The following is a 24015-nucleotide window of genomic DNA, read 5'->3' as shown; positions in this document are numbered from 1 at the left end:
CCGAAATTTGTGTTATCTTTCACAATAAAAGCTGCCCTCTTTCAGCTATCTCAGCGTTCCCTTGCCCTTGTTTCCTCACCCTGCTCTTCTTGCTGTTTTTAACCCTTTGCTTCTTTTTTTAGGTTTCTCCTTACACATGCATATTACACAGTGTGTATTTGTTTGTGTGTGTCCCCTATGAGAAAACTGTGTGGGTGGTTTCATACTGCATGCTGCCTTGAGGTAATTTCCTCAGTGGCTGTGAGAAAGACGCTCACCAAAACATCAAACGCTAGAGACTCATTTCCATTGTGTTGCTTTACATTATTTCTTTGTTTTATTCTGACCTCGTGTATATTTTTATGTTTCTTGCTTTGTTTTTCACTTCCAGACACATTCGCCAGCAAAGTCGCTGCCATCCAGGACCAGTACGCCGACGCCTCCATTGGCAACGTCACAGGCTCCAATGCTGTCAATGTCTTCCTGGGCATTGGCGTGGCGTGGACCATCGCAGCCATCGCCTGGCGCACTGAAGGCAAGCCATTCAAGGTGGACCCGGGAAACCTGGCCTTTTCCGTCACGCTCTTCACCATCCTGGCTGTGGTGTGTGTGGTCACGCTGCTGTACCGGCGGCGGGCAACGGTGGCCGGCGGTGAGCTGGGCGGGCCGCGGACTTGCAAGTTGCTAACGTCGCTGCTCTTCGTCTCGCTGTGGCTGATTTACATCCTGCTGGCTTCACTTGAGGCCTACTGCCATATACCATCGTTTTAAATGGAAAGGAGAGGGGGAGGGAGAGAGACCCACTGCCAATATGAAGAGAGAGAGAGAGAGGGAGGGAGGGAAGGAGGAATCTTAAAAGATGAGGAAAGATGGAAAGTGGAGTTGGACTGATATGGGCCAATTCTGATGTTTTTACGGAATCAGCTGATCTTCAAATTTCCTTATTTTTTACAAGCCCAAAATACAAACATTTTTTGGTTAAATATTTTTGTTTCTTTCTTAGAAAGAATGAAAAACATCCTGAAACACTAAAAGTCTCCATTGACGTCCAAACTAATTATTTTCATCAGCATTACCAGCTCTTTCAGGCACGGAGGCCCAGCCATCTATCCAGCGATGAAGTCTGTGATACGTCAACCCTCTGAATTGTGAATCACGTAAAACATTACTGACAAAAATTTCAATGCAGGTTTTAAAGAGCACTTTTATGGAGTTGTTCATCAGTAGTGGACAGTGTCAGTTCCAGTACACTGCCAAACCAGCAGGGAAGAAGACAGAGACCGCACAGAGAGCTGTTAGCTCTGACGGGAAAAAATACAGCTGAGGAGGAAGGATAAGGGTGAAAGAGAGAAAGGGGAGACGTTGAGGATGAAAGCCGGAGGCAACAAAACTAAAGAGAAGAGAAAGTCTGTGGAAAGGTGACGGAGAGAGTAAAGAAAATAAGACGGAAGAAGTAAACAAAGAATAGATGGGCCAATATAAACGACTCTCCCTCCTCACTTTCTCTTGCTTCTTCTGTCGTAACTGTATCTCGTCGTTGCGGGAACGGTGGATCCTTCCATCATACCCACTGAACTCTGTCTAGTACTATCAGTGACTTATGACTTTTAACCTCTCCTCTGCGAACTGAACACACACACACACACACCCACACACCCTTTGGAGCACTCAGCTGAATCTGCAACAGAGGACCACGGGTGAGATGACAACCGACAACCTTTTTTTTCTTCTTTCTTCCTTCTCTTCTTGAATACACTGTGCGAAATAGTCTTTCCATCCCACAAGATACACACACACACACACACACTGTACACTCTCTTCCCCATAAACTGTACAGACTGTACACACTCCTCCGTCTCTCTCTCTAGCCTTACTCTTTCCTTCCCTGTAGGAATCGTCTTAAAGTTGTGATGATGAAACGCCGTAGTCACCACCCACCAACCATCTTTTTAAATGGAGCCAATCCCAAGCCCCTCTCCTTTTTACGCCAATCAAGAGCCTCGTTTATCCCGTGACGGAAACTTACCCGGCCTCCTTTTTTTTTTCCTCCTAAAATTTTCAATGGCGTCACGTGTTGATGTTGTTACTGTGCAATTGTAAAAAAATGAATAAATACATTTTAAAAAAAGGACATATAAACACAGAATGGTGAGATAAGGACGAGCAGAAAGAAAGTTGTCAAGAAGACCGGACATGACTTGGAAGATCAAGATGTTGGATTAGCATCTGGAAGAAATGTTTGATAAGTGGAGTTAAAAAAATCCTGTAGAACCAACGAGCAAGTGGTCTGCCTCGTAACAGCTTTTTTTCTTGCAATGAAGAAGCATTGTGAAGTACACTGTTTACACTCTAAAGGTCCATTAAAGTACAGGGATATGTGAGCAACTGGTGCAAAGCAGGGAATGATGTATAGACATCAATAAACTGGACGCAAAAAGGACCAATCAGCATGAAGGATCTCGCTGGATGTGACCTTGGCAACGGATACCGATGACAGCGTTTGATGATGACAAATCAAACTATGACCATACGCAGTGTTCCTAATTGTACATGATAATATAAGAAACATTTATTGATGTGTGTGTGCGAAAACACTGATATTTAATTTATGTTAAGTCCCTCTCTTTGGAAGTAAAGCCCCCGGAGGAAGACGAGAAAGATCCACACGCCCTTCTTCTCTGAAATCACAGCTCAAGAAGACATTTTAAGGGAATCCGTCGCAGCGGCTGTAAGATGGTGAACATAAAACCGGAGATGACTCACAGACAGAAAGAAGAGTGAAGCGCTCAGAGGGAAAAGTACGGCAGCTCTGAAATATCACATGACTGTTCTGCAGTAGTTGTAACGTAGGGATGTTTCTTTGTACTCTAGACAAAATTTAAAAAAACACCAGTCTCTCCAGTCTCTGTTATCCAAAGATTTGATAGAAGAACATTGTCACAGATCACTTCACAGTTAGAGAACCATTCATTTTCTGTGTGCAGATTTACCTTGCAGACATTTTGCAAGCTGCCAGTTGTAGTTCAGAAAAACAGGCCAATTTAAATTCACGAAGGTGTTCACACTACAGCTAAATGTGCTTAACCATAGGTATTTTAACGGGTGTGAACCTGTTCCAGGAGCTGTGCTATTTATTTTGTTTTTGTCTGGTTTGTTGGTTCAGACATAGTGTGTGAAAGTAAGATATCAAACTAGCTTAAATTGAGAATATTATGTCATATATCATATGAAATCTACTGTGTTGTCATTGTGTGTCTGTCTGAGAAAGTGCCGAAGCCAAGATTTACATTATGTTTGTGTTAATACCCCTGCCATGCCCAAGGGCAGGACTGAAGCTGGACAGAAGGGATGGCATATGGCTTGTCAGTGCAGATTATCATTAAATGCATTGTTAACAACAAGAGCATAAAGGAAAAAAACTCAGTTGAGAGAAAAACCGAGCGGGTTTTCTCTCAACTGCCCACAATGCTGATTGTAAACTTCGAGGAAAATCCTCCTAAGAGAAAACAATAATTTAGCTTTTTGTTATACCGCTGTTCACTAAGAGAAGAATGGGTCTGAAAACAACAATTTACCTGCCCACCATCCGCCTTGTTAAATATGGACAAATTACCCTCTGTTTTCAGCCCAATGTAAATGCAGGCTTTACAAAGCCAGCTCAGTCGTGGCCAGGCTAAACAGACGCCAGCTTGTCCGACACAGCCTCGCCAAAGTCAGTGGGCGATTTGGAGCATGGGGGCATCGATTCATGGGGGTAATTGTATTAACCCTGCCTCCCCCCACTCCCTCAAATGTGACATTTTAAATGCCACACCAGTTCCCTTCACTTTCTGACAGCTATAAAAGAAAGAAAGTGAAATGTTCCAAACTTTTTTTTAATTTTATTCAATTTTATTTTATTTTTCTGTAGAAATCCAGTACAAGCAGCAGTGAAGCTTCTGCTTAACCAGCTGTTTTCCAGCAAGGCACATCCCAGATTCACTGATAGAAGGAGTTTGGCCACCTGCCGTGATGCTGTTGCCCTGTTTCAGAGGAATATTTCTTGGCTGCAAATATTTAACATTGCTGTCTAGGAATTAGACACAATGGCGTGCCCAGAGTTTCCACCTGACAGAAGAGCTGGCCCTAAGCTCGTAGGGATTTAGTGTATTGGTCAAGGATACTTAAGTATGTTAGCTGCTTGCATGGCCATAGCCAGGATTTTAAAAATATTGAGGTCATGTCCAAGTCTCCCCTCTCAATGCAGTTCCACGGTCTTCATAAAAGTTTGACCAGACACCAAAAAGAAAGTTTGGAAAGTTAATTGTGGGGTCGGGGTTGAGGGGGTTTTTGGCAAATTAGCACCATTAAAAGTAGTAAGAGTAGACAGCTCTTACTGGATTACTGTGATTCTGAAGAAAACTTTAATTTTCAGGTTCTAGAGTTATGAGGAGCATCTTTTTTCTGACTTCTGAGTGGATTTATGATCATTTATTCACAAGGGACATGGACATGAAGATGTCCTTGTGACATGATGTTAGAATTGATATCATCTAGCTGAAACCGTCTGACTAATACCCCAGACCCCTTCATTGTCTGTGTTTCCTGAGTCATTTCTGTAGTGCGCAGCATCTTTGAACGTCGGAGTGAAGCCGACACGATGGAGGTCATCAGCCACGTGCCAGTTTTGACATGAATCGCACGTTGGCATGGTTCCTGGCCTACTGAGACACCAGGACGGCTGCCGTGCCAAACTCTTTCACAATGACTTAAGCCTCTGTAACAGTTGCCAGTTTAAGAATGAGTGGGCAGGATAATAGTGCTGCTGACGCCACAGGAACACAAGAATACTGGGACTGATTTAGAAATGTAGGTTTTTTAGAGGTTAATAAGCCTTGCTGGGGGACAGCTGAGTGCGTGTCTGTGTGCGAGTCTCTTTGTGCGTGTGCATGCTTTCTAAGTGAGTGAAGAAATGCGACCATATTTTTAGTCTCTTGCCTGTTGCTTAGTGACCATCTATCTTCAAGCCGTTGTCTTCTTGACTGTCGCTGGAGTGTGTGAGACATTGTGTGTGTGTGTATCATTCTCTTTTGCTGCTTCTTGCTTTGTGTGCTTGCCCTTTCCTCCAGTAAGTGTGACAATATTGTATCTCATTCATTTTCTCTCTCTCTGCGGGTTGATTTCAACATATGTTACTCATCATATTTTTTCAGCATGTGTTTCTTTTCCTCCTCGTGCCTCCCCTTGTTTGCATGTGTATCCATTGTATGCACATTTACATGCGTATTTGTGCCTTTGTGCTTTTGATGTGTGTGTGTGCGTCGGTTGGTGTTGTAATCTCCTTATAAGGGCTCGGCCCTGTGTTTCCCTGGCTGAGTCCCATACGCTAGATTAATGAATTAGAAAGCCAAAATGTCTGGAAATTGGATTCTTTCCCATGTGTGTGTGTGCGCGCGCGTGCGTGCGTGCGTGCGTGCGTGCGTGCGTGCGTGCGTGAGATGATTGTAGCTGGTACTCTTCCTCACCAGGTGTGTGTGTGTGCACCTGCCGAATAAGATTAGATATGTAATAGATCTGGCTGTCAATTGAAACTGGGAATAGCTGGTGGCACTTTGCTTGAGGAAGTGTGTGTGTGTGTGTGTGCATGCGTGTGTGTGTGTGTGTATACACAGTATTTGACAAACTATCATTACTACATTCCTGTCATACACTACATATTAAGGCTGATAAATCCTCATCCTCTGATTGGCTGATGGCTATGTGCAGACATAAGTGTTGATTTATCCACATGTACTGTGCGTGCATTGACATAAAAATCAATCATGTGAACTACACACACACACATCCTGGCTGAGTGTGAAAGCTTAGGCATGAATCTCTTCAGTCTGTAAATCAAAGATTTGAGAACAGATACTTTCCAGCGTGTAAAATGACCACAGTGTCTGCAGTCTCTAAGTGTCAGTACCCGGTTTGCTCGCTTGCTTTGCTGTGCATGTGTGTGTCTGGGCTGTTAACAGACATTACTGTAAGTGAATCTGACTTTGAGAAGGAGAGATTACTGGTAAAAGTATTTGTATTCAGGTGAACCTGGAGGGTCATTACTGTTAGTGCAGGTAGCTGCTGTCATATTTACACCATCCTTTTCCAAATGTCCATGTTTCTGTGGCATGTGTGAGTGCAAAGCTGTTTTGTCATGTGGAGACCAGAGGTGTTCAATGTTAAATAAATAAATAAATAAATAAAAGGCATTATGAAATAAATAATTTTTTTTTTCTAATGTCACATCATAGAAACACAGGACTCAACCCTGCAATTTTATGTCATGGTTTTAATATTCCAGCTTCATTCTTGGATTATTTAACCGTCTCATGGTTATAGAATATAATTTGTCTGTATTTATTCATTACAGTTATTTATTTTATAATGTCTTATTTATTTCTTCAACATTCAACACTTTGGTTCTCCTCGCAGTGTAGAGCCCCTCAGCAGGACATGATCACTCAGTGACGAGTTAACGTCTTCAGTGCTGTTGTTTGCTTTGGTAAATGTTTGGATTCGGATGTAATGATGTCATGATTTGGATGTAATGAATTCGATCTCTGAACACACGTAATACGAAGCAAATTCACAAAGAACAAATATTGGCATTTTTGTGCTTTGCCACATTTCTGATTTGAAAACTCTCTTTATGTGTTTTTCTCTTTTGTTTGCTTTAAGGCCCCAGACCTGTGTTAACCTGCCTCTTTCCATTGATCATGTTTTTTTCTACCATTCTTTTCTCCTCTCTCGATACTGTTTGAGCCACTCTGTTGCTCTCTATCTTACAAATATTTATCTATTTTATCACTTTATAGTCACAATTTTATGAACATATCATGCAGTCCTATTTATGATATCACAAAGTGCTTTTGATAAAAGTATCTGGTATTTAAATTTTTCCATTTATGTTATTATTGTTGTATTGTTCTTTTGTTGCATTTGTTTTCATTGTCTTTTGTTGTTTTGGTTATTTGTTTAGCCCTCAGAGAGTAGAACAGCAAATTCCAGTAGTAACAAATGAGTGTGCTCTTATCCTTTATACTGTGTGTGTGTGTATGTGCGTGTGTGTGCGTGTGTGTGTGTAAGCGTGCATTTCTTCATTCCGTCCGTGAGTGTGTCGATGCATGAATTTAACTCATTCTGAATACAGTGTTGATGTTGGAAATGTCGTAGTAAAGAGTAAAGTATTTTTAAACGCTGAAAATGACATGACATGAAAAACGATATAGATGTTTACAAAGACCAAACTTTTCTTTTCTCTCTCTTCTTCTTCTTCTTCTTCTTTTTTTTTTCCTTGAAGATGAAATAACACTTGACTGGCAAATGTTCAGAAGCGTGTCTCTGTTTTTTCTGCTGTTGGAGATGAAGTCTTTTCTCGTTTAAGGTTGGGGATGTTTTTCTAAATGAAGATGCTAATTTCACTAAATGCTTAGCAATTAGCAAATGGACTGTAGTGTGTAATAATATTTGAATAATAACTGGTTAGTAAATTACCCACCTCCCTGGTTTATATCTGAATTTGCAAACATCCTGGAAAATATTTGCTTTCTCCAGCTGAGCCACAGAGGAGGAGATGCTGGTGATTGAACCCAGGGTCTCACTGTCCGTACAGATATATTACGAGTGCATCAAACAACTTGGCCGATTTATTTTGCCTGGAACGTGCTGATAATAAACCCAGTCTGTCTGGTGTAGAGCTGCTGGAGCACACCTGAAGTTGTTTGACGCACTGGTAACTTATCTCTGTGGGTTGTGGCCACACTGCTGTTTGGCCCTTACATAAAACTGAAAGAAAAAAAATCTCCAGTGAAAATGAAAATGACAGAGCCTGTTAGGAGTAACAAGCCACTGCAATGTATGTTCAGTGTCTCTCACCTTGTCCTGACCATGACTCGGATGACAGCACTACACTAAGTGTGCATTTACAAAAGAGCAGAGTGTCCTCTTCCAAACAGTGCTCCGTTTCAGCCGGGGCCTGTTTGAACTCATGAGTGGTCACACTGAAGGGAATATAACGTGCTGTGTCAACTGTGTTACGCTGGGACAAATTTTACGGCTGTGTAAACATGGGATCAGGCTGGATTTTCAAGCCTTTTCTCTTTGGTCAAACTGCGATGAAACGGTCAAATCAGCATCCCAAAGGGCTTGAATCATCTGGGCCGCTCGAAAAACAAGCAAACGAGGCCACTGAACAGCTAAAGGGAGCTCCAAACTCTGGAGTTCCCTTAGGGGTGTTTAGGCTCTTTTAGCTCGTGGTTTTGGTTGGTAACTTTAATGTTTTGGTTCACTCTCGTTTCCAGCAGCAGGCAGTATTGTCTGAAACCTTTAAGAGCACTACTTAGATCCTGGGTAGGATGAGGTCAAACTGCCTCACAGTTAATTATCTCATCAGCATTCACCACTGTTTCTTTAGCTGTTATCTAACCTGGCAACATGAGGAACAATGTCATATTTATAGCACTGGCCAGAGGGGAGCGGTTGTTGGAGATTTATACTCTCACGCATACAAATACGCACATACACCTGGGACCTGACCAGCACAACTGCTGTGTTGTACTGCAGGCCAATAAACGGCTCTGCTGTGATTCCCTGATTTGCTCTGAGGTACTTAGGATACGAGAGTGTTTCCACTTTTCTGTATTGTAGTCCAGGTGTGTGTGTGTGTGTTTGCTCATAAATATATTTACTTTCTAAGGCTGATGAAATTAGGACAAAAAAAAGAAGCCAAACTTTGACTTAGAGGTTTGGAACAGTTTATGTTTTGCATGCTTCTTTACTCTGTTGCGTTTTCTTCCCTTTCTCGTTCTTCTCTGTCAGTTCTGAACAACGAAGTGGCAGCTGTTATTCCCAGAGCAACCCCACGGTAACCACAACAGCAAGACACGTCTCCGTCCTCCGCTGGAGGAGAACGAGACGAAGAGACAGAGTAAACACAACAGTCCTGGGGGAGAGATAGAGGAGTGGAGGAGGAGGAGGAACAAGAGGGAGGATGCAGACAGAAACGAAAAGAGACCGACGGGGGGGGGGGGGGGGGGGGGGGGGATGGAGAACCGCAAAGTGTGTGAGGAGGAAGGCAGAAAGAAAGGAAGGCAGAGAGGGAGGAGAGTAGATGTGACCGGAATCTGAGACACACAGGCACAGAGAGAAAGCAATAAACAAATGGAGGCATGAGAGAGAAGTGATGGAGTTGGTGCTGACACAGATTCATCCTGTGGGATGAGGAAGAAGACAGGAAGTGACACGCTACATTGATCGCCTCGCCTCTCCTGGGTCCAAATGTTTGCCTCCACGCATAAACTGATTTTGACACTTCTTAGTTGGTTAATTGGCTCTGCAGTTTATACAAACAACTTCTGATTAGTATTCACCGAGCAAAATGTTGTTCCTCATCAAAAGAGGAAAGTTTGCTTCAGTCGTTTACAGACGTGTAAGGAAACAGAAGCAGCATCTGAATGTACTTCATCAAACAGGAAGTGAGAGATAGTGACGGAGGCTTCGCTCGACACCGCTGCAAAATAATTCAGCAGATTTAAGATTTTAAAATGTTGAAATACCAAAATATCCATCATACAGCTGCGTAACTCAGCCATGTGTTCCATTGCTAATATAAAAATATTGACTAGAGCAGATGTAACGGCTTTAAGATTTCAAAATGGACACTGACTGTAACTGAGTCTAATTCATGTTGTCCACATCCACTGTTTTACTATTAGACCATTTATGTTTAAGCCTTTGACAGAGATGAACAGTTATCTCAGTTTATCTGCAGTAAGTGTTCATCAAAGGTTATGAAGTATTTAAGTACTTCCATCTACCAACTTTGTGGCCTTTTAAAAAAGAGGAATAAAAAAGAAAAGGCAGAAATAAATGATTGGCAGATTGACTCAGGAGAAGGACTTATATGGCTAGAGAAATAAAGAGGATGTCCAGAGCAGTTCAGAGAATTGTGAAGGGATAAAAACAGAGAGAGAGCGAGAGAGACGGATAGACTGAAGTGAGAGGATGAGGGGGATAAAGAGAGACAGAGAGAGGGAGGGATGAAAAGAAACAGATGCAATCAAAGAGAGAGCGCAGACAGTAGTGGCTGCGACTGAGAGAGGGTAGACCGGACTTTAGGCAAACAGGAGGGATAAAGGAGTTTGGGAGATGATGAGGCTGACTGGGAGGAAGGAAGAGAAGGGAAAAAGGAGCTGTTTAATGAGTGGGAGAAGGATGAGAGTGAAGTGGTCTGTTTTTTTCCTGCTGAGATTAAAGTCTGTTTTGAGCCAGGGGAGGGAGAGTGTTTGGATAAGGAGGTGAAGAGGAATGTTTCTGTTGTATCTGAATTTTAAAAAAAAAGATGCAGGAAAAGAGAGCGAATAAATGAATTATGGTTGAATCTGATGATTAGAGAGAGTAATGGTTTCTGTGGAGAAGAGAGGCGACATATCTGGAGCATATTTCACAGATTTGTTCATGAGGTTATGCACATTTGGAAACGATGCAGGTGATAATCAGAACACATTACTGCATCTGGATTAAATTGCACATAATCTCCCAAACCAATTGCTTCCTGTGAGAGTCTATTGTCTCGCTGATTACTGAGGATTTGCAGCAGGTAATCAGTGATCTGTGATGGATTATATTCTCAAACTAACCTCTCCAACTCTGCCCAGCAGCAAGGGATGAAAGAGGGATGAGATGAAATGAGAGGAGGGAAAAAGAGGAGAAGAGGAGGAGATGAGAATGTGAGGATAAAGCTGCCGTCTGCTTTATAAACTGCCAGTCGGGCACTATGGCAGCTAATGGTGTCACATCCTTTCTTTGCTGAGTAAGAGTATGTGTGTGTGCGCTTGTGTGAGCATGTGCGTGTGTGTGTCTAAGTAAGTCATCATCATATCGATTGACAACACGAAGCCACCCGGGGGTTATGGATCGACAAGGAGGGAACACACACATACAGACGCACCTACAATACAGAATAATAGAAACATACTGTACAATACACACAACACTGGCTCCCTGTAACGGCTCCACGGTCCAGAGCTGCTGACATGCTGCGTCAAGGGGCGAAAAAAAGCTTGGAGCTACTTACGCATGATGATACATGAGTGGAATAAAATGTGTGTCAGTAATGACTGATATTTATGTTCCCTAAAAGGCTGGAAATCCTGAGACCAGTTACTAAACACTGTTGCTGCTATCTGTTTCCAACTGCCTTTTCTCTTTTTTTTTTTTTTTTTTTTTTTTTTTTTTTTAATACGCAGGTCAAAGGTCAGGCCCGGCTGCAGAAACACAATAATGAAGTTTACTCAGGAAGAGAGATCTCTCCTGTTTGCTCTTTTCATTTATCAGCTCCAGCTGGCTGAAGGTTTTCCATTCCCCTCCAGTTTTCTTGTGAACCAGCTCTGATTGGCCTGTCAGGACTCCTTCTCCAGGTCACATCCATCTAGATCTACAGCCAGACTCTGTGTGAGGACTCCACCAGGGGGATTTTCTTATACAGTTCACAGAAGGCATGTGTCGGTTTATGATTTATCTTTTGCTCTGTTAAAAAAATGACCAGATTATTGACATGATTGTGTCATGGTGCAGTTATATTTAATGTCAGGGCCATAGCTTTGAGGACAGTGAGGTTGTGACCTCTGTGTTTTGTTTTTTTTTCCAACAGCCTGGAGGTTAATCCAACCTGTGTGGTGGACTGCAAACTCACACATGGTGGGTATTTTCTTGGCTGATTTCAGTATTTGTAGATTTAATATACTGTATTTACATGTGTCTGCTTTTAGACCAACAAAAATAATATAAATAGACAACAATTTACTGTTTCTCCATTTCTGGATTTCATAGCTATTGTGATAATGTCCTAATAGTGTCAAAGGCTGTTTCATTGAAGCGGCTGTTTGATCTGATGCTAACTTTGGGGAAAATTGAGGCAAAGTTCTGAGACATTTATTTTAATTAGACTTTAGTTTGTTGAACTTGGATGTTGTTGTTTTCCGGAGAAACTTTGTTGAGACAATTACTCAAAATAAAACTTGCAGAAAATATAACTGCTAACTTAATAAATAAAATATGAGAAATCCAACTTCCTTCTTAGCATTTAGGGAGCGAGAGACTTCGACTTGTGACCTCAGTCCTGTCTATTCTCACCTTTTGCAAAATAAATTTTAGCATTGCAACCAAACTGAAATATAAAAATTAATGGCTAGTTTCTTGTGCAGTGGTACTTCAGCAAGCTTAGTTTGCAGCTTAGTTTCTCTGCTTCCTGCAAAAAATATCTCTGAATTAAAGAGAGCGTGAAAGCAAAGCTGTGCCTTAAAACGTAGTCTGTCAAATTCACTTAACTCAAAACACATTACACGACGAGAAGTGCTGAATAATAGACACTTTTCATTACAAATGAATGGGAGCTAAGTGCTCAAAAAGCCTGAAACTTTGGCACAAAAAAAAATTTCCCAGAACACAAACAACCACAGTCCTGACAAATAATGATGCATTCATGTAGAGGTTTGGAAAAAATCTACCTGTGAAGTTTAACAAATTCTTGTTACAAAAGGAAAACCAGAACAGCCAGTTCAGATCTGTAAGAGGAAGTTGGAAGTTTATTACTGAATGTTCAGTCATATACTTTATATTAATTATGAAGGAACAATAAAATATTACATCCGGATCATTGTATAGTATTCCCTTTATATCCAACAATCATATACACTACATATACAGTGTCAACAAATCTCACTATATATCTTGTCTAATGTATATCGTATGCTGCCTTCACAAAACACGGCTGCTGCTTTTAATCTATTTAACTAGTCCAACTGTAAAAGATGGTCTCATTACTGGGTGGAACTGCAGGCAAGGAAATGGGACAGTGGGGAAGAAAGAGGAAGAAAAAGCCAGGGAGAGAAGACATGACAGGCCAGGGGCCTCAGGGTGGGCCTGGGGGAGAGTAGTCACACCAAATGTCTAATGAGAGCAAAGTCAAGGAGTGTTTGTGTGTGAGATGCCGAAGTGAGCATGGTGTCGAACGCTACACTGCTGTGTCTGTGCCAGAGAATGATATTGTGCGTGTCTGTTTAAATTTGTGTTTTCAACCTGAACAGGACAGAAATAACAGAGGTTAAAGCTCACAGCTGACAAGGAACAACCCCCGGGCTCCATTCTGGTGGGTAGGAAAGTCGCTAACGGCATTAGCATCCCGACTGAGCCACTCTCTCCGTGTGCCATGGCAGCACAGGCCAAAGTCTGAATATGTACTGAAAGAAATACAACTAAAGCTGCCCTTTTTTTTTAGTGTCATGGTTTGCAGAGGAAGTCAAAGATCCTGATTCAAAAGCTATTGTCCATTTACTTTTGCCTCATAATTATAATATAAGGGACTATATTGACCTTTTGGGAGTTTGGCCCATTTTGCCAAAGGATTAGCTCAGGTAGATATCATTCCATGTACAGCGCACATGTAAATTATTTAGCATGTAGGATAATATGACCCAAAGAAAGACGAGGGACTTTTTAGACATCCAAATTTAACACTATTTTAATTTATACCAAGTGGTGCACTCATTAAATTCTCCACTTCGTGTTTACAGGCTCGCTGCTAAATTTGGTGTTGTGCTGTGCGTTTTTTTAACAGGGTTGAAAACATCTGCGGCAGGAAAACGGCTGGATGAGAGAGGTGAGACCAACCAAAACAACAAGTTAAAGCACTGCAGTGGGACTGTACAGTGGGGTGATAAATAAGCACTGTGGCACTGAGAGTGAGGTTATGTACCTTTGCGCATTTTATCAATCAAACAGGTCATTATGTCAAACTAACAATCCAGTGTTAAAGGAGCTCATTTATATTTTATCACTGCTTTCCCGCCTCAGACCTCACAGCTGCATGCTGATGAATCTGGTGTCAGTTCTTGTCATATAAAGGTCAAACTCCCAAAATGTCACTGTAATCCTTTGACATGAAATATTACACTGATTTCAGTTCTCAGCAAGTGACCACAGAGTTCCTATGGTTCATCTAAATAAATCCAGCAGTTCTAGCTGTAAACTGTACTGTGGGCTTTAGTCTTTCCAGACCCACAAACACATTATAAAATTAAAGCTAATATGTATTTTTTACAGTAAAGTACGACTCTGCAGGTCAGATTTTAAAAAGTAAATGTATTTTTCATATACATATTATGTATAGCTATATGATAATATAGTATAATGTATGATAGTGTATTATTAAAGTTTTTCAGTTTAGAATTTTAAATATTAGACATGTTGTTCTCATAACTTTGGCTTCCATTATAATTTTGTCAGGCATTAGCACCTGTGAAGTTCTGACACTGATGCACTGCACAGTACGGTGGCTAACTGAACTGTAGGTGCAGCCGTTGTATTGGACAAAATGAGGTTTTGTTTAGAGTACTTTGTTAGATTTATCAAGTTTTAAAATGTTTGGTAACAATCTAGTTACACAGTTCGTCTCACGGATAGGCTAACGACAGGTTTTGACAAAGAAGTTTCATTCCTGTTTATCTGATGAGTTCACTTAACATACGAAGAAACACAAAGAAAAAACTTTCCCGAATGAAAACAGAAAAAAAAAGCTCAAAGTGCAGCAAAGAATAAAAACCTTCCTTGTCAAATATTCAGAAGCCAACAGCTACTCAACTCTGTGAAAACAACCAACTACTGATGCTTTTTACACAAAAAGTAAAAACCATTGGAAAGTGGTTGTACTGATGTCCATGCTACAGGAACACAAAGTTTTTTACAAGCAGCAGAAACAGAGAGTGGTACAAGTGCATTTAAACATGAGAAAACAGCTGAAACAGGATGTTTCACCTTAAAAATGAGAATGAAAAAACTTCTGAGTACCAAGTAGTAATGTACAAACTGTGCACAAAGACGGATTATGTTACTTAGAATACATGCCACTGGACTTGCAATGGCTTGGACCACACTGACCCTGAAAGCAGACAGCCTGCGAGGAATGTATAGATGTTTTTGGCAATTAATAATCCTTCGGGTGTGAGAAGGCTGGAGGCAGTTTCCCCTCCAAGGCCACTGTTCACTCTCTGACTCTGTACCACATTGTATTCATTAGTGTCCAAAATGAGATAGGCGAGCAAAAAAAAAAAAATGTCCTGTACATACTGTACGCAGTGTGGCACAACGGGTGCAGGACAGCCAGAGGTGAACAGGCTGGCAAACTTCAACTGTTAAATTATCAGAGATCCAGAGGTCAATGTATTCATTTTAAGAAAGCGCCGACCCCAGCGACTTTGTGTTGTTGTTGCCGTCCTCCTAATGACCTATAAATTAAACAAACAGGTTCATAATGTTACTGGCTTCAAGCCACTTTCCTTATGGTGCCCAAACTGAACTTGCAAAGGGGACTCGATATATAAAAACCTTTTACACAGCCTGAATCTTCCACCTTCTTCCAACAATAAAAACTTAAATAACCACAAAAGAAAAAGTTGTTAAAATTCCATTTAAATAGATAATAGTTTACAAGGGGTATGTCTGTGTTCATGTGTGTGAGGAGGAGGGACAATCAGACAGACAGGCAGCCAGTGCTTATCGAAGGAGGGAGAAGGGGGAGGACGAGACAGGACTTGCTGTCCTTAACCTCTCCTGACCTCCATCCCTCTCCAGCACTTGTGGTCAGTAGTAAAATTCATGTACAACTAAACATTTAGACGTGTTACAAACACACACACACAGAGCGCCAACGCTTGACCCCTCAAAGTGGACAACATGAGAAAGAAACAACAATTAACATCTTTCTGTTCAAAAAAAAAAAAAAAAAAGGATGAAAACAAAGAGCAAAGACGCTTTGACGGAGACAAAACCACAGATTTTTAAAAATGAATGTACCGTTTAGTTTGTGCACCAAAAATGCCACATTCAATATTTGGCCTGAATAGAGAATCTAACACACTGAGGATATTTTAAAGTTGTAAAGTTTTAAGTTGTTCTTATGTCTATAGTTTATTCTGAGAGATGAATTGTTTTTCATGATGGCAGTAAGAAGGATCAATTTTCAGGCTTCACTGAAGTTAAATCACACACATCAGAAAACTCTGACATCTGCAGACTTAACAAAAAAAAAAAAAAAAAGAAATCTCTTCATGGTCACTTTCTGAGCTGTGACAGGACTATCTCCCACTACTACACCAATAATTATTTCTCAAATTGAGTAAATCATTGTTTAAAAGGGGAAAGTAAACTAAACTGATTTAAAGTAAAAAAAAAAAAAAAAGACGAGTGTTTTTACATTAAAATGTCAGTGCAGCTGTAAGTCGTCATCTGAAGACTGTCTCTTACAGTGGTCTTACTATTTAATCGTCTCCAGGCTGCAGCAAAATATCTGCATCAACACACATGGGCACACACACATACACACACACAGTGAGTATGTATTACATTTAGTAAGTATTACAGTCCCCAAAAGCAGATGTCTCATCAAGAGATTAATTTCTGGCCAAACACACACACACACAGAAAGAGAGAGAGAGATATTTGTGAAATTATTGAGGTTCTTTCCGAAAGTGTGTGTGTTCTATTTTTCAGACAGGGGGTAGATTGGATGGGATGAGGGTTTTAGAGGCTTTTGGCCTGAACCAATAAACTGCGTGTGTGTGTGTGTGTGTGTGTGTGTGTGTGTGTGTGTGTGTGTGTGTGTGTCTGTCAGAGAGAGACGTCTGCTCACACATGCATTTAGAAAGTGAGCGTTACATCACTTAAACCTTTACCCATTTACTCAGAAACCCACAAGCTCACACACGAAACACACACACAGACACAGACTTTCAAATGAGATGCATGTCTGCTAAACACATGTCTGGACAACCTTGATTGGAGGTTAAAGGTCGGAGACTTTATCCCGACCAATGATGCGGCAAATCCTGGAGAGACAAGTGTATGTGTGTGTGTGTGTGTGTCGAGGTAAAGCATAATAAGATCATCAGGCTAGACGAATGGACAGCTCAAACCACCAACTGAAAAAGACAGTTAAGGCTGCAGCACCTCTTACAGGTCTGCTACTGACATTACAGATAAAACCTAAGATTTCAAAATCAGGTTAAAAGTTGAGTGTCCTTTTCCTTCATGTTCCCTCTTGATACTCGTTTCTGGAACATACTTCTCTAAGCTTGATCACTTGCAGAAGTGGAGAAGATGTGTAGCACACAGACATCTCCACAGGCTGTGTTTTTGTTTAGCAGTGAAGAAGGCATTATGAAGTAATGTCATGGGTCGAATGTTGCTGCAAACAAAATATTTTAAAAAATTATTTGTGAGATTTATCTCTTCTTACCCTCATAGTAATCACTTGCCCCAACAGTATCTATGTTACTAAGTTTTCCTGTCTCTACACAGTTTAAAGCTTTCAAAAAGAAACAAAGTTTTACCAGAGACAGAGTAAATTTAAAACAAAAACTGCAGCGACGCTTACTGACCAGACCAAAGTGAAAATGATGCGAAGAAAAAGGCATGAAAGGACAAAAAATGTATTAAAAAAAAACAAAAACAAATATAAAAACAAATGTTTGGTTATGATTCTTATGAAATTTTTAAACTACAGGCATCTGACAAAAACTGCAAAATAAAAAATAATATAGCTCTGTAGACAAGAACAAAACAGTCTGTAATAAAAAAAGGAATAAAATTAGTTAATAATCTATATCATTACTATCCCACATATTACTCATTATAGACCCCAGTTGAATGTATGTATTTTCCTTTTTACAAGTAATAATTTTAACTGAACGACATCTCTGCCTCTGACAGGACGGGAGTGGTGGACGAGGAAGTGGAATCGGCCAATGATGTGATGCTATTGTCCGTGCTCCTGTTCCAGGTGCTCCGATTGGGCGTTGATGGGTAAGAGGGCGTGGAGCAGTTGGAGGGCGGGCCCGAGCCCGAGCTGGGGCTGGAGCTGCTGTGATTGGAAAAGGGCGAGAACAGGGCGTCTTTTCCCAGACCTTTGTTCTGGAGCTCCAGCTGCAGGTGCTGGCAGATTTCCTCCGGCAGCCGCAGATACTCTTCGTCCAGATCCCTCTCCAACTGAGACTGTAGCTGGAGAGGAAAGACCAGCAAAATATGAAGAAACGTTCAGGTTTTTCAGCAACAGTCTGCTATCTAGCTGAGAATTAGGTACACTGCAAAGAAAACTGCTTTTGTTCTTAAATAGGTTAAATGATATTAGCATTGCTGTGCGTGAGTCGATGTGGGCTGGCTCACCAGGGGAAGCTCCTCGTCTATGTGTTGCAGCACCTCCCGCTGCCTCAGCATCAGCTTCTCCTGTCTCCTGCTCTGAGCCTCCTCCAGCTGGGGAGTGAGGACAGAAAAATGGAGAGGAGAGGAAGATACAGGAAGGAGGGAAAGGAGAATGGGAGGAAGATTTGAGCAAATGAGGGGGAGAAATAAAGTAATGCAGGGAAGAAGTTAAATGAGAGATAAAAAAAAAGAAGATGAAGTGTGAGAAGAGCGGAGTAAAGTTGATGACAAAAGCAGAAAAATGCACCATACAGTAGATAAATGGACATTGTCAAGGACTGCTGGTGATAAGAGAGTGTGTGCGTGCTGGAGTGTGTACTTACCCCGCGGATTAAGGCCACAGAATCTTGAATATGTTTCCTGTTGATCTCATTCAGTTCCCTGCAGAGTGAGATAGAAAGGTGAAGAGAAAGAGCAAGTAAAAGAAAAAAGAAACAATAGAAATAGGAATCAAAATAAGGTTTGGCTGCCCAAATATCCAGTAATCACCTCCACTTCTGCTCAGAATCACAAACAAACAAAGACAAGTTTATTACGTTTCAGCCTTTTCTTTGTCGCGGTTCTTGGCTTCGCTGATGCTGTTTTGTCGCTTCCTGTCCAGGATCTTCTGGAGCTCCTTCTTCTCCCTGCAGACACAGATACACACCAGCATTACATCAAATAGGTAAGTAAATTCTGTAGGAACATTTTATATTTTTGTAAATGTTATTAAAAAAACTAGATGCTCAAATCCAACCTGTGGGAAAGTCACATGGTGTGAAAAGAGACATGAAGGCACTTAACTAAAGGAGTAAAGTTCCTCCCGTCCAAACTATTTGGCTTTAACAAGCTGCACTTACTTCTCACACGTCTCCCTGAGCTTCTTCACCTGAGTTGCTTGACATTCCTGGGCCGTCTCCTTTAACTTATGGAAGGCCTAAAAAAAACAAAAAACACACACACACACACACACACACACACACACCACAGCAGATGATGACCTGTCAGTGGATCAGTGTGAAGATGTGGAAAAGTGCCACCAAAGTTTCTAAGAGATCACTTAGTGATGAACTCTGCGTTAGTGTGTGTGTATATATTTAAGGATTTGTAGCAGGAAGCCAGTGTCACCTTGAGCTTGCACACACACAGGTGTGTGTACGTGTCGTTACCTCTTTCAGGTGTGTTTGTTGCTTCTCTCTCTCCAGTGAGTGAAGCTCTTGACGAAGTTTCAGCAGCTCCTGCATCTGCCATTCCCTCAGCTGGACCGTCTGCTTCTCAAGCTCCTGATCCAGCGCTGTCAGCTCGCGCTGCACCGGCTCCTGAGGTTCGCTGAACACACACACACACACACACACACATTTTTACCATCTATCGTTCTATCATCTTTCTATCCAGGTGTTTTATAACCTGCTTTCCTCATCACCTCCTCCCCCTTTTTCTGATATCCACTGAGAGTTTCTCCCCCATTCTCCTCCCTTGATACCCATCCTTACTTTTTCTTGATGCTACGTTTGAGATGTTTCTCCATCTGACTGCGTCTCCTCTGGGTGTCAGACTGAAGCTGGCTATTGCGATTCTTCTGCTCCTTACTCAGATTCCACACCTGCACACACACACGAGCAAACGTAAATTTGTTTTACAGCACACATGCAGCAGGAAGTGACTTTTCAGCATCTTTAAGCCAATGTTTTTACATCCAGTTTCTACACTGAACTGCAAAATTAGCGTTTTTATTCTGTTAGGCTTCTGCTTATGTGTTCACCTTCTTGAGGTGTTTCTTGCGCAGCTCTTTGAGCTCTTTGCTATGTTTCTTCAGCAGCTTCGCATAGCTCTTCTGCTGTTTTAGCTCCTCTATAGACTGGACCGGGACATCTGAGAGACAGACACAGAGAGACAGAGACATAGAATTTGGGGTAAATCGCCAGTGTAAAACTCCAGGTCAACCGGCCACCTCTGGCTTGTCCATTGGTGACACACAAATGATTTAGCTCATTTCTGTGTGGACATGGATGTGCTGGGATGACCTTACCTGTCAGAACAGTGGCTATGAGGTCCTCCTTCTGACTTTGTGCTACACACAAACAGAGGAGAAGCACACAGACAGTATGTGTGAAATGGATGATGGAAAAAGAAAAAAAATGTAATGAAATGCTAAAATCCCTGTGGGATTTTCTTCGCAAAGCTTTTTTTAAAGTTTTTAAATCATGAAAATCTGGCATTATGGGAGGTAGATGACTTTGACAACACGGTGAGCAAATATAGTGTCACTTGTTTCTGGAGATGTGTGAAAAACATTTAAAGATGCAGCTCATAGTTTAAACACACTGCACAAAATCAGTGCATTAAATAGATAAGAATGGATATTTGTGCAGTAAGGACACATACATGGACATATTACATTAGGGAACTCATCCGGTGCGCAGGGGGGGAGGTTGTGGAAGGGGGAGTTCACTCGAACTCCTGAAATGACTTCACTCTCTTTCTTGGTCTCTCCATCCTTGGGCTGGTTGGGGACATGCTAGGACAACAGAGCAACAGACACGCTTAATGAATTGTTACTGCCTCGAGTAAAGATTTTTTTTATTTTTTTTTAATGTCGGTGTGCAGGAAATGTACACTTATTATTCAGCACACAGATGTGTCTCACCTCACTGCTGTCCTCTATGAGAACAGCCAGCTGTGTCTCTCTCTTGTGCAACTGACTGATATGCTTAATGGGGTTGGTCAGAGCTTCTGCGTACTCTGCGTAACACACACAGACACACACACAGTTGAAATAATCGGCTAACATCAGAGGATAAACAGGTGAAAAGGTTCAGTTAAGTAAGAGAGAAATGTTTGAATTTGTTAGGCAAGAGAAACAGATAGAGGTTATGGAAAATGGATCAGGTGGGAAGTTTAAAGTAAGTCCAGTCTGAGTCAAGTCAAGTGGCTAAAGGTGAGTTGTGTGGCGTAAAGACGCACAATGCTGTTGTTAATGTGGTGGTCTTACCCTGGTGTTCATTAGGGATGTAGTCCTGAGCCTCGGTGTAGACCAGCAGGGAGGGCATGAGGAGGGGCTGGTTTAGCTCATTCTTCAGGTTGATGTAGTGGTAGCCTACAAGGAAGGAAGGAAAGAAGGAAGGAAGGAAGGAAGGAAGGAGGAAAAAAAGAATAAATAAAGAGGTACTGGGGGACATACAGTACATCAGTGGGAGACTTTGGTTCTTCTTCAACTTACAGAAAACAAGTGGACGTCTCTAAATGCTTGAAATTACAAGTGTGTTTATGGGTGTTTGTATGTGTGTGTGTGTGTGTGTTTGTATTTGTGCACTGACCAGGTCTGATGGCCGACACTGGGAGGATGCGGTGTCCGATAAACTTGCCGTTTTCTTCAAACACAGCTATCCTCAGAGAGGCCAGCGTAGGGAGGACGATCTGGAGAGAGAGAGAGAGAGAGAGGGAGAGAGAGAGACGTGTTTCATGTCCGTTTCACTGAGGACAGAAAATGAGAGTTGACACGGGGTCTGAGAGCATGAGTTACCTTATTGAAGACAAACATTTCGTCATCCCACACAGGGTCCAGTGAGTTCCCATTGGATGTTTTGGTTCTGTATTTCCTCTTTGTATCAGCAGGAAGTCCAAATATGTCCACTTCCACATACACGCCCACCTTTTTGTCTGTCAGGAACTGGCCTGAGACCACCTGGTAGGATTTCAAATATACGTGTTTATCATAGTAACTCACTTTAAACACATAGTTACACATTGATCACACTTTGTCCTTACCCTGATTTTGACAGTATTGGCGACTATCCCGTCCACTATGTTCTCCGTAAAAGGATCGAAGTGTTTGTCCGTCCTTCTCATGAACTCTGGTTTCAGCAGGTAGCCGCTGTGGCCGTTATACTCAAACACCCCCATGTTTAACTGCATAGGAAGGTCTGAGAGCGAGGAGGGAGGGAATGAAAAAGAGAGAGAGAGGGAGAAAGAGGAAGGAGAGGAAGATGGATGAGTGTGAGGGAATGTCACGAAAAAAAGAGGAAGGGAGGCATTTTATAGGGATAAAGATTGAGATGCTTTGGCTTCTGTGAGTGCTAAATTATTTATGAGGCTGAGGAGACTTTATTTTATCATCTGTAGCACAGCATCTGCCAGCTTTACAGAACCAGACTTCACATTTTCAAAGAGCTTATTTATGGTTCTTGAAATTCAATCAAAAACTTAATTTCAAATCATTTTTAAAATGAAAACTGGGAAAGAGACACTTGGTGAAACAAGCCTATCATTTCATATTATATGGGAGTGTATAAATGAGCACTGTATGAAAACACAGACTGCTGGAAAATAATTATTAACTCTGTAACACCCACCCCAAAAAATAGCAGGACTTACCAAGAGTCTGAAAGTTAAGCGCCACCATCTGGCAACCGACGTTCCAGAAGAGCTGAGGCATGTAGTTGGAGCTGTCCACCCTCGTGCCTTTAGGGTAGATTCGGCTCAGCTGGTTCTTATTGTACCTGGAGGAGGGCTATTAAGGAATAATGCCAAATGCAGACATAGCCAAACATCGCTTTTCCAGGTTTTTAGGTCAGAGATCAAGACTATTCCATACTTATTTCAGCTATGAAGACACAAGTTTGCATCCTGATTATCCACAAGTTTTCAAGCCTCCAAGGATACTCGACAAACTCGATCGGGGAGCTCTTCAGCGTGTCCATGCCTTTGGTTTCCACGAACGAGGACATCTCAAAGAACTTCTTCCTCTCTGGTGGACAGAAAATGAGTGAAAATGAAGAAAGAAAACAGAAAATGGGATTCAAAAGGATGAGAAAGACTGCACGGGTACTGGAATCGATTAAGATCATTTATGTGCGTCAGGTCAGTGTGACAGGACCATCATTAACTATGAATGATTCCAACCTGTCTGCCTAATGAGCTACACAGGAGAGGTGCTTAGAGCCATCAGTGCTTTAAGACACCCTCCTGTCTCGCTCTTTATCACTCCCACACACACTTACTGGTTGCCACCTCGAAGCTCTTGAATTTGACAGGTTCGATGTAGTTGACGAGAGTTGACATCTCCTCTGTGGCGTTCACCTCACTGCTGGCTGTTCCCTGAGGGAGGCATATACTACAGATGCATCAATCAGCCCGTCGGCCGGTCAAACACTCCCTCAGCCCTGTTCCTGATGGTTCTTACCTCATCAGTGTTTGGCTTTTTCAGCTCTGTCACGGGTTCATCCTCCTCATCCTCCTCGCTTTCTCCCTCGCCTCCTGGCAGGATGAAACACAAAAATATAATACACAAACTCAGCAGCACACTTTCAGCCTCTCTAATCTTTCGTTTTCACTCTTCTTCAACCCACCGATGGACTTGCGAGGCTCTGAGTCTTTGACCATGGTCTCAGCCAGCTTCTCCTCCCCGTTGGACAGGAGCTGGCTCCCTTCATTGTCTGTCAAAGGACAGTCTACAACAAACAACAGCATTAAATCCCCTTGTCTTTGCACATCAGTGTGTAACAGCTACTATGAGCTTGTGTGTAGCTTCCAGGCTTGATTTCTGCACTACAGGTGTGCCCGCCTACCATTGTTGGGTGACGACTGTTCCTCCATCTCTCTGCGCCGTATGCTGCCGCCACTCGAGGGTCGGTGGTGGTTGTGCTTCTTCTTGTTTTTGATGAGAATCTTCCCCAGCATCTCCTGAGGTGATGGGAGCGCCTGACCTGGGACCAGCTAAAGCCATGTAGAAGATACAGTAGAAAATGAGAAACCATTTTAAGATAAAGGATCAAGGGATTAAAGAAA

At 41.9% G+C, this 24015-nt stretch overlaps 2 protein-coding genes across 4 annotated transcripts in view; one reads left to right on the top strand and one right to left on the bottom strand.

Annotated features, from left to right (window-relative positions):
- Nucleotides 1-7311, top strand: part of LOC121176690 (sodium/calcium exchanger 1-like) — a 98236-nt gene extending 90925 nt beyond the window's left edge. For all 3 annotated transcript variants that reach the window (XM_041030731.1, XM_041030732.1, XM_041030730.1), the window contains one exon: nt 371-7311. In XM_041030731.1, coding sequence (XP_040886665.1) covers nt 371-750 — 380 coding nt within the window. In that variant the 3' untranslated portion in view covers nt 751-7311. The remainder of the gene's footprint in view (nt 1-370) is intronic.
- An 8447-nt stretch (nt 7312-15758) lies between these two features.
- Nucleotides 15759-24015, bottom strand: part of plcb3 (phospholipase C, beta 3 (phosphatidylinositol-specific)) — a 42392-nt gene continuing 34135 nt past the window's right edge. Inside the window, exons 14-34 of the mRNA XM_041031070.1 lie at nt 23796-23943; nt 23577-23678; nt 23411-23484; nt 23229-23325; nt 22891-22975; nt 22603-22727; nt 21997-22151; nt 21752-21913; nt 21546-21645; nt 21221-21325; nt 20876-20970; nt 20614-20746; nt 20258-20299; nt 19991-20100; nt 19722-19831; nt 19398-19557; nt 19089-19165; nt 18786-18875; nt 18573-18630; nt 18214-18300; nt 15759-18048 (exon numbers count right to left, since the gene is read on the bottom strand). Of these exons, the coding sequence (XP_040887004.1) occupies nt 17731-18048; nt 18214-18300; nt 18573-18630; nt 18786-18875; nt 19089-19165; nt 19398-19557; nt 19722-19831; nt 19991-20100; nt 20258-20299; nt 20614-20746; nt 20876-20970; nt 21221-21325; nt 21546-21645; nt 21752-21913; nt 21997-22151; nt 22603-22727; nt 22891-22975; nt 23229-23325; nt 23411-23484; nt 23577-23678; nt 23796-23943 (2433 nt within the window). The 3' untranslated portion in view covers nt 15759-17730. The remainder of the gene's footprint in view (nt 18049-18213; nt 18301-18572; nt 18631-18785; nt 18876-19088; nt 19166-19397; nt 19558-19721; nt 19832-19990; nt 20101-20257; nt 20300-20613; nt 20747-20875; nt 20971-21220; nt 21326-21545; nt 21646-21751; nt 21914-21996; nt 22152-22602; nt 22728-22890; nt 22976-23228; nt 23326-23410; nt 23485-23576; nt 23679-23795; nt 23944-24015) is intronic.

Source organism: Toxotes jaculatrix, chromosome 23, assembly GCF_017976425.1.
Source record: "Toxotes jaculatrix isolate fToxJac2 chromosome 23, fToxJac2.pri, whole genome shotgun sequence".
In the NCBI taxonomy this organism is placed as follows: domain Eukaryota; kingdom Metazoa; phylum Chordata; class Actinopteri; family Toxotidae; genus Toxotes; species Toxotes jaculatrix.
Note: the sequence above shows the minus strand (reverse complement) of the source record. Positions and strands in the feature narration are given on the sequence as shown.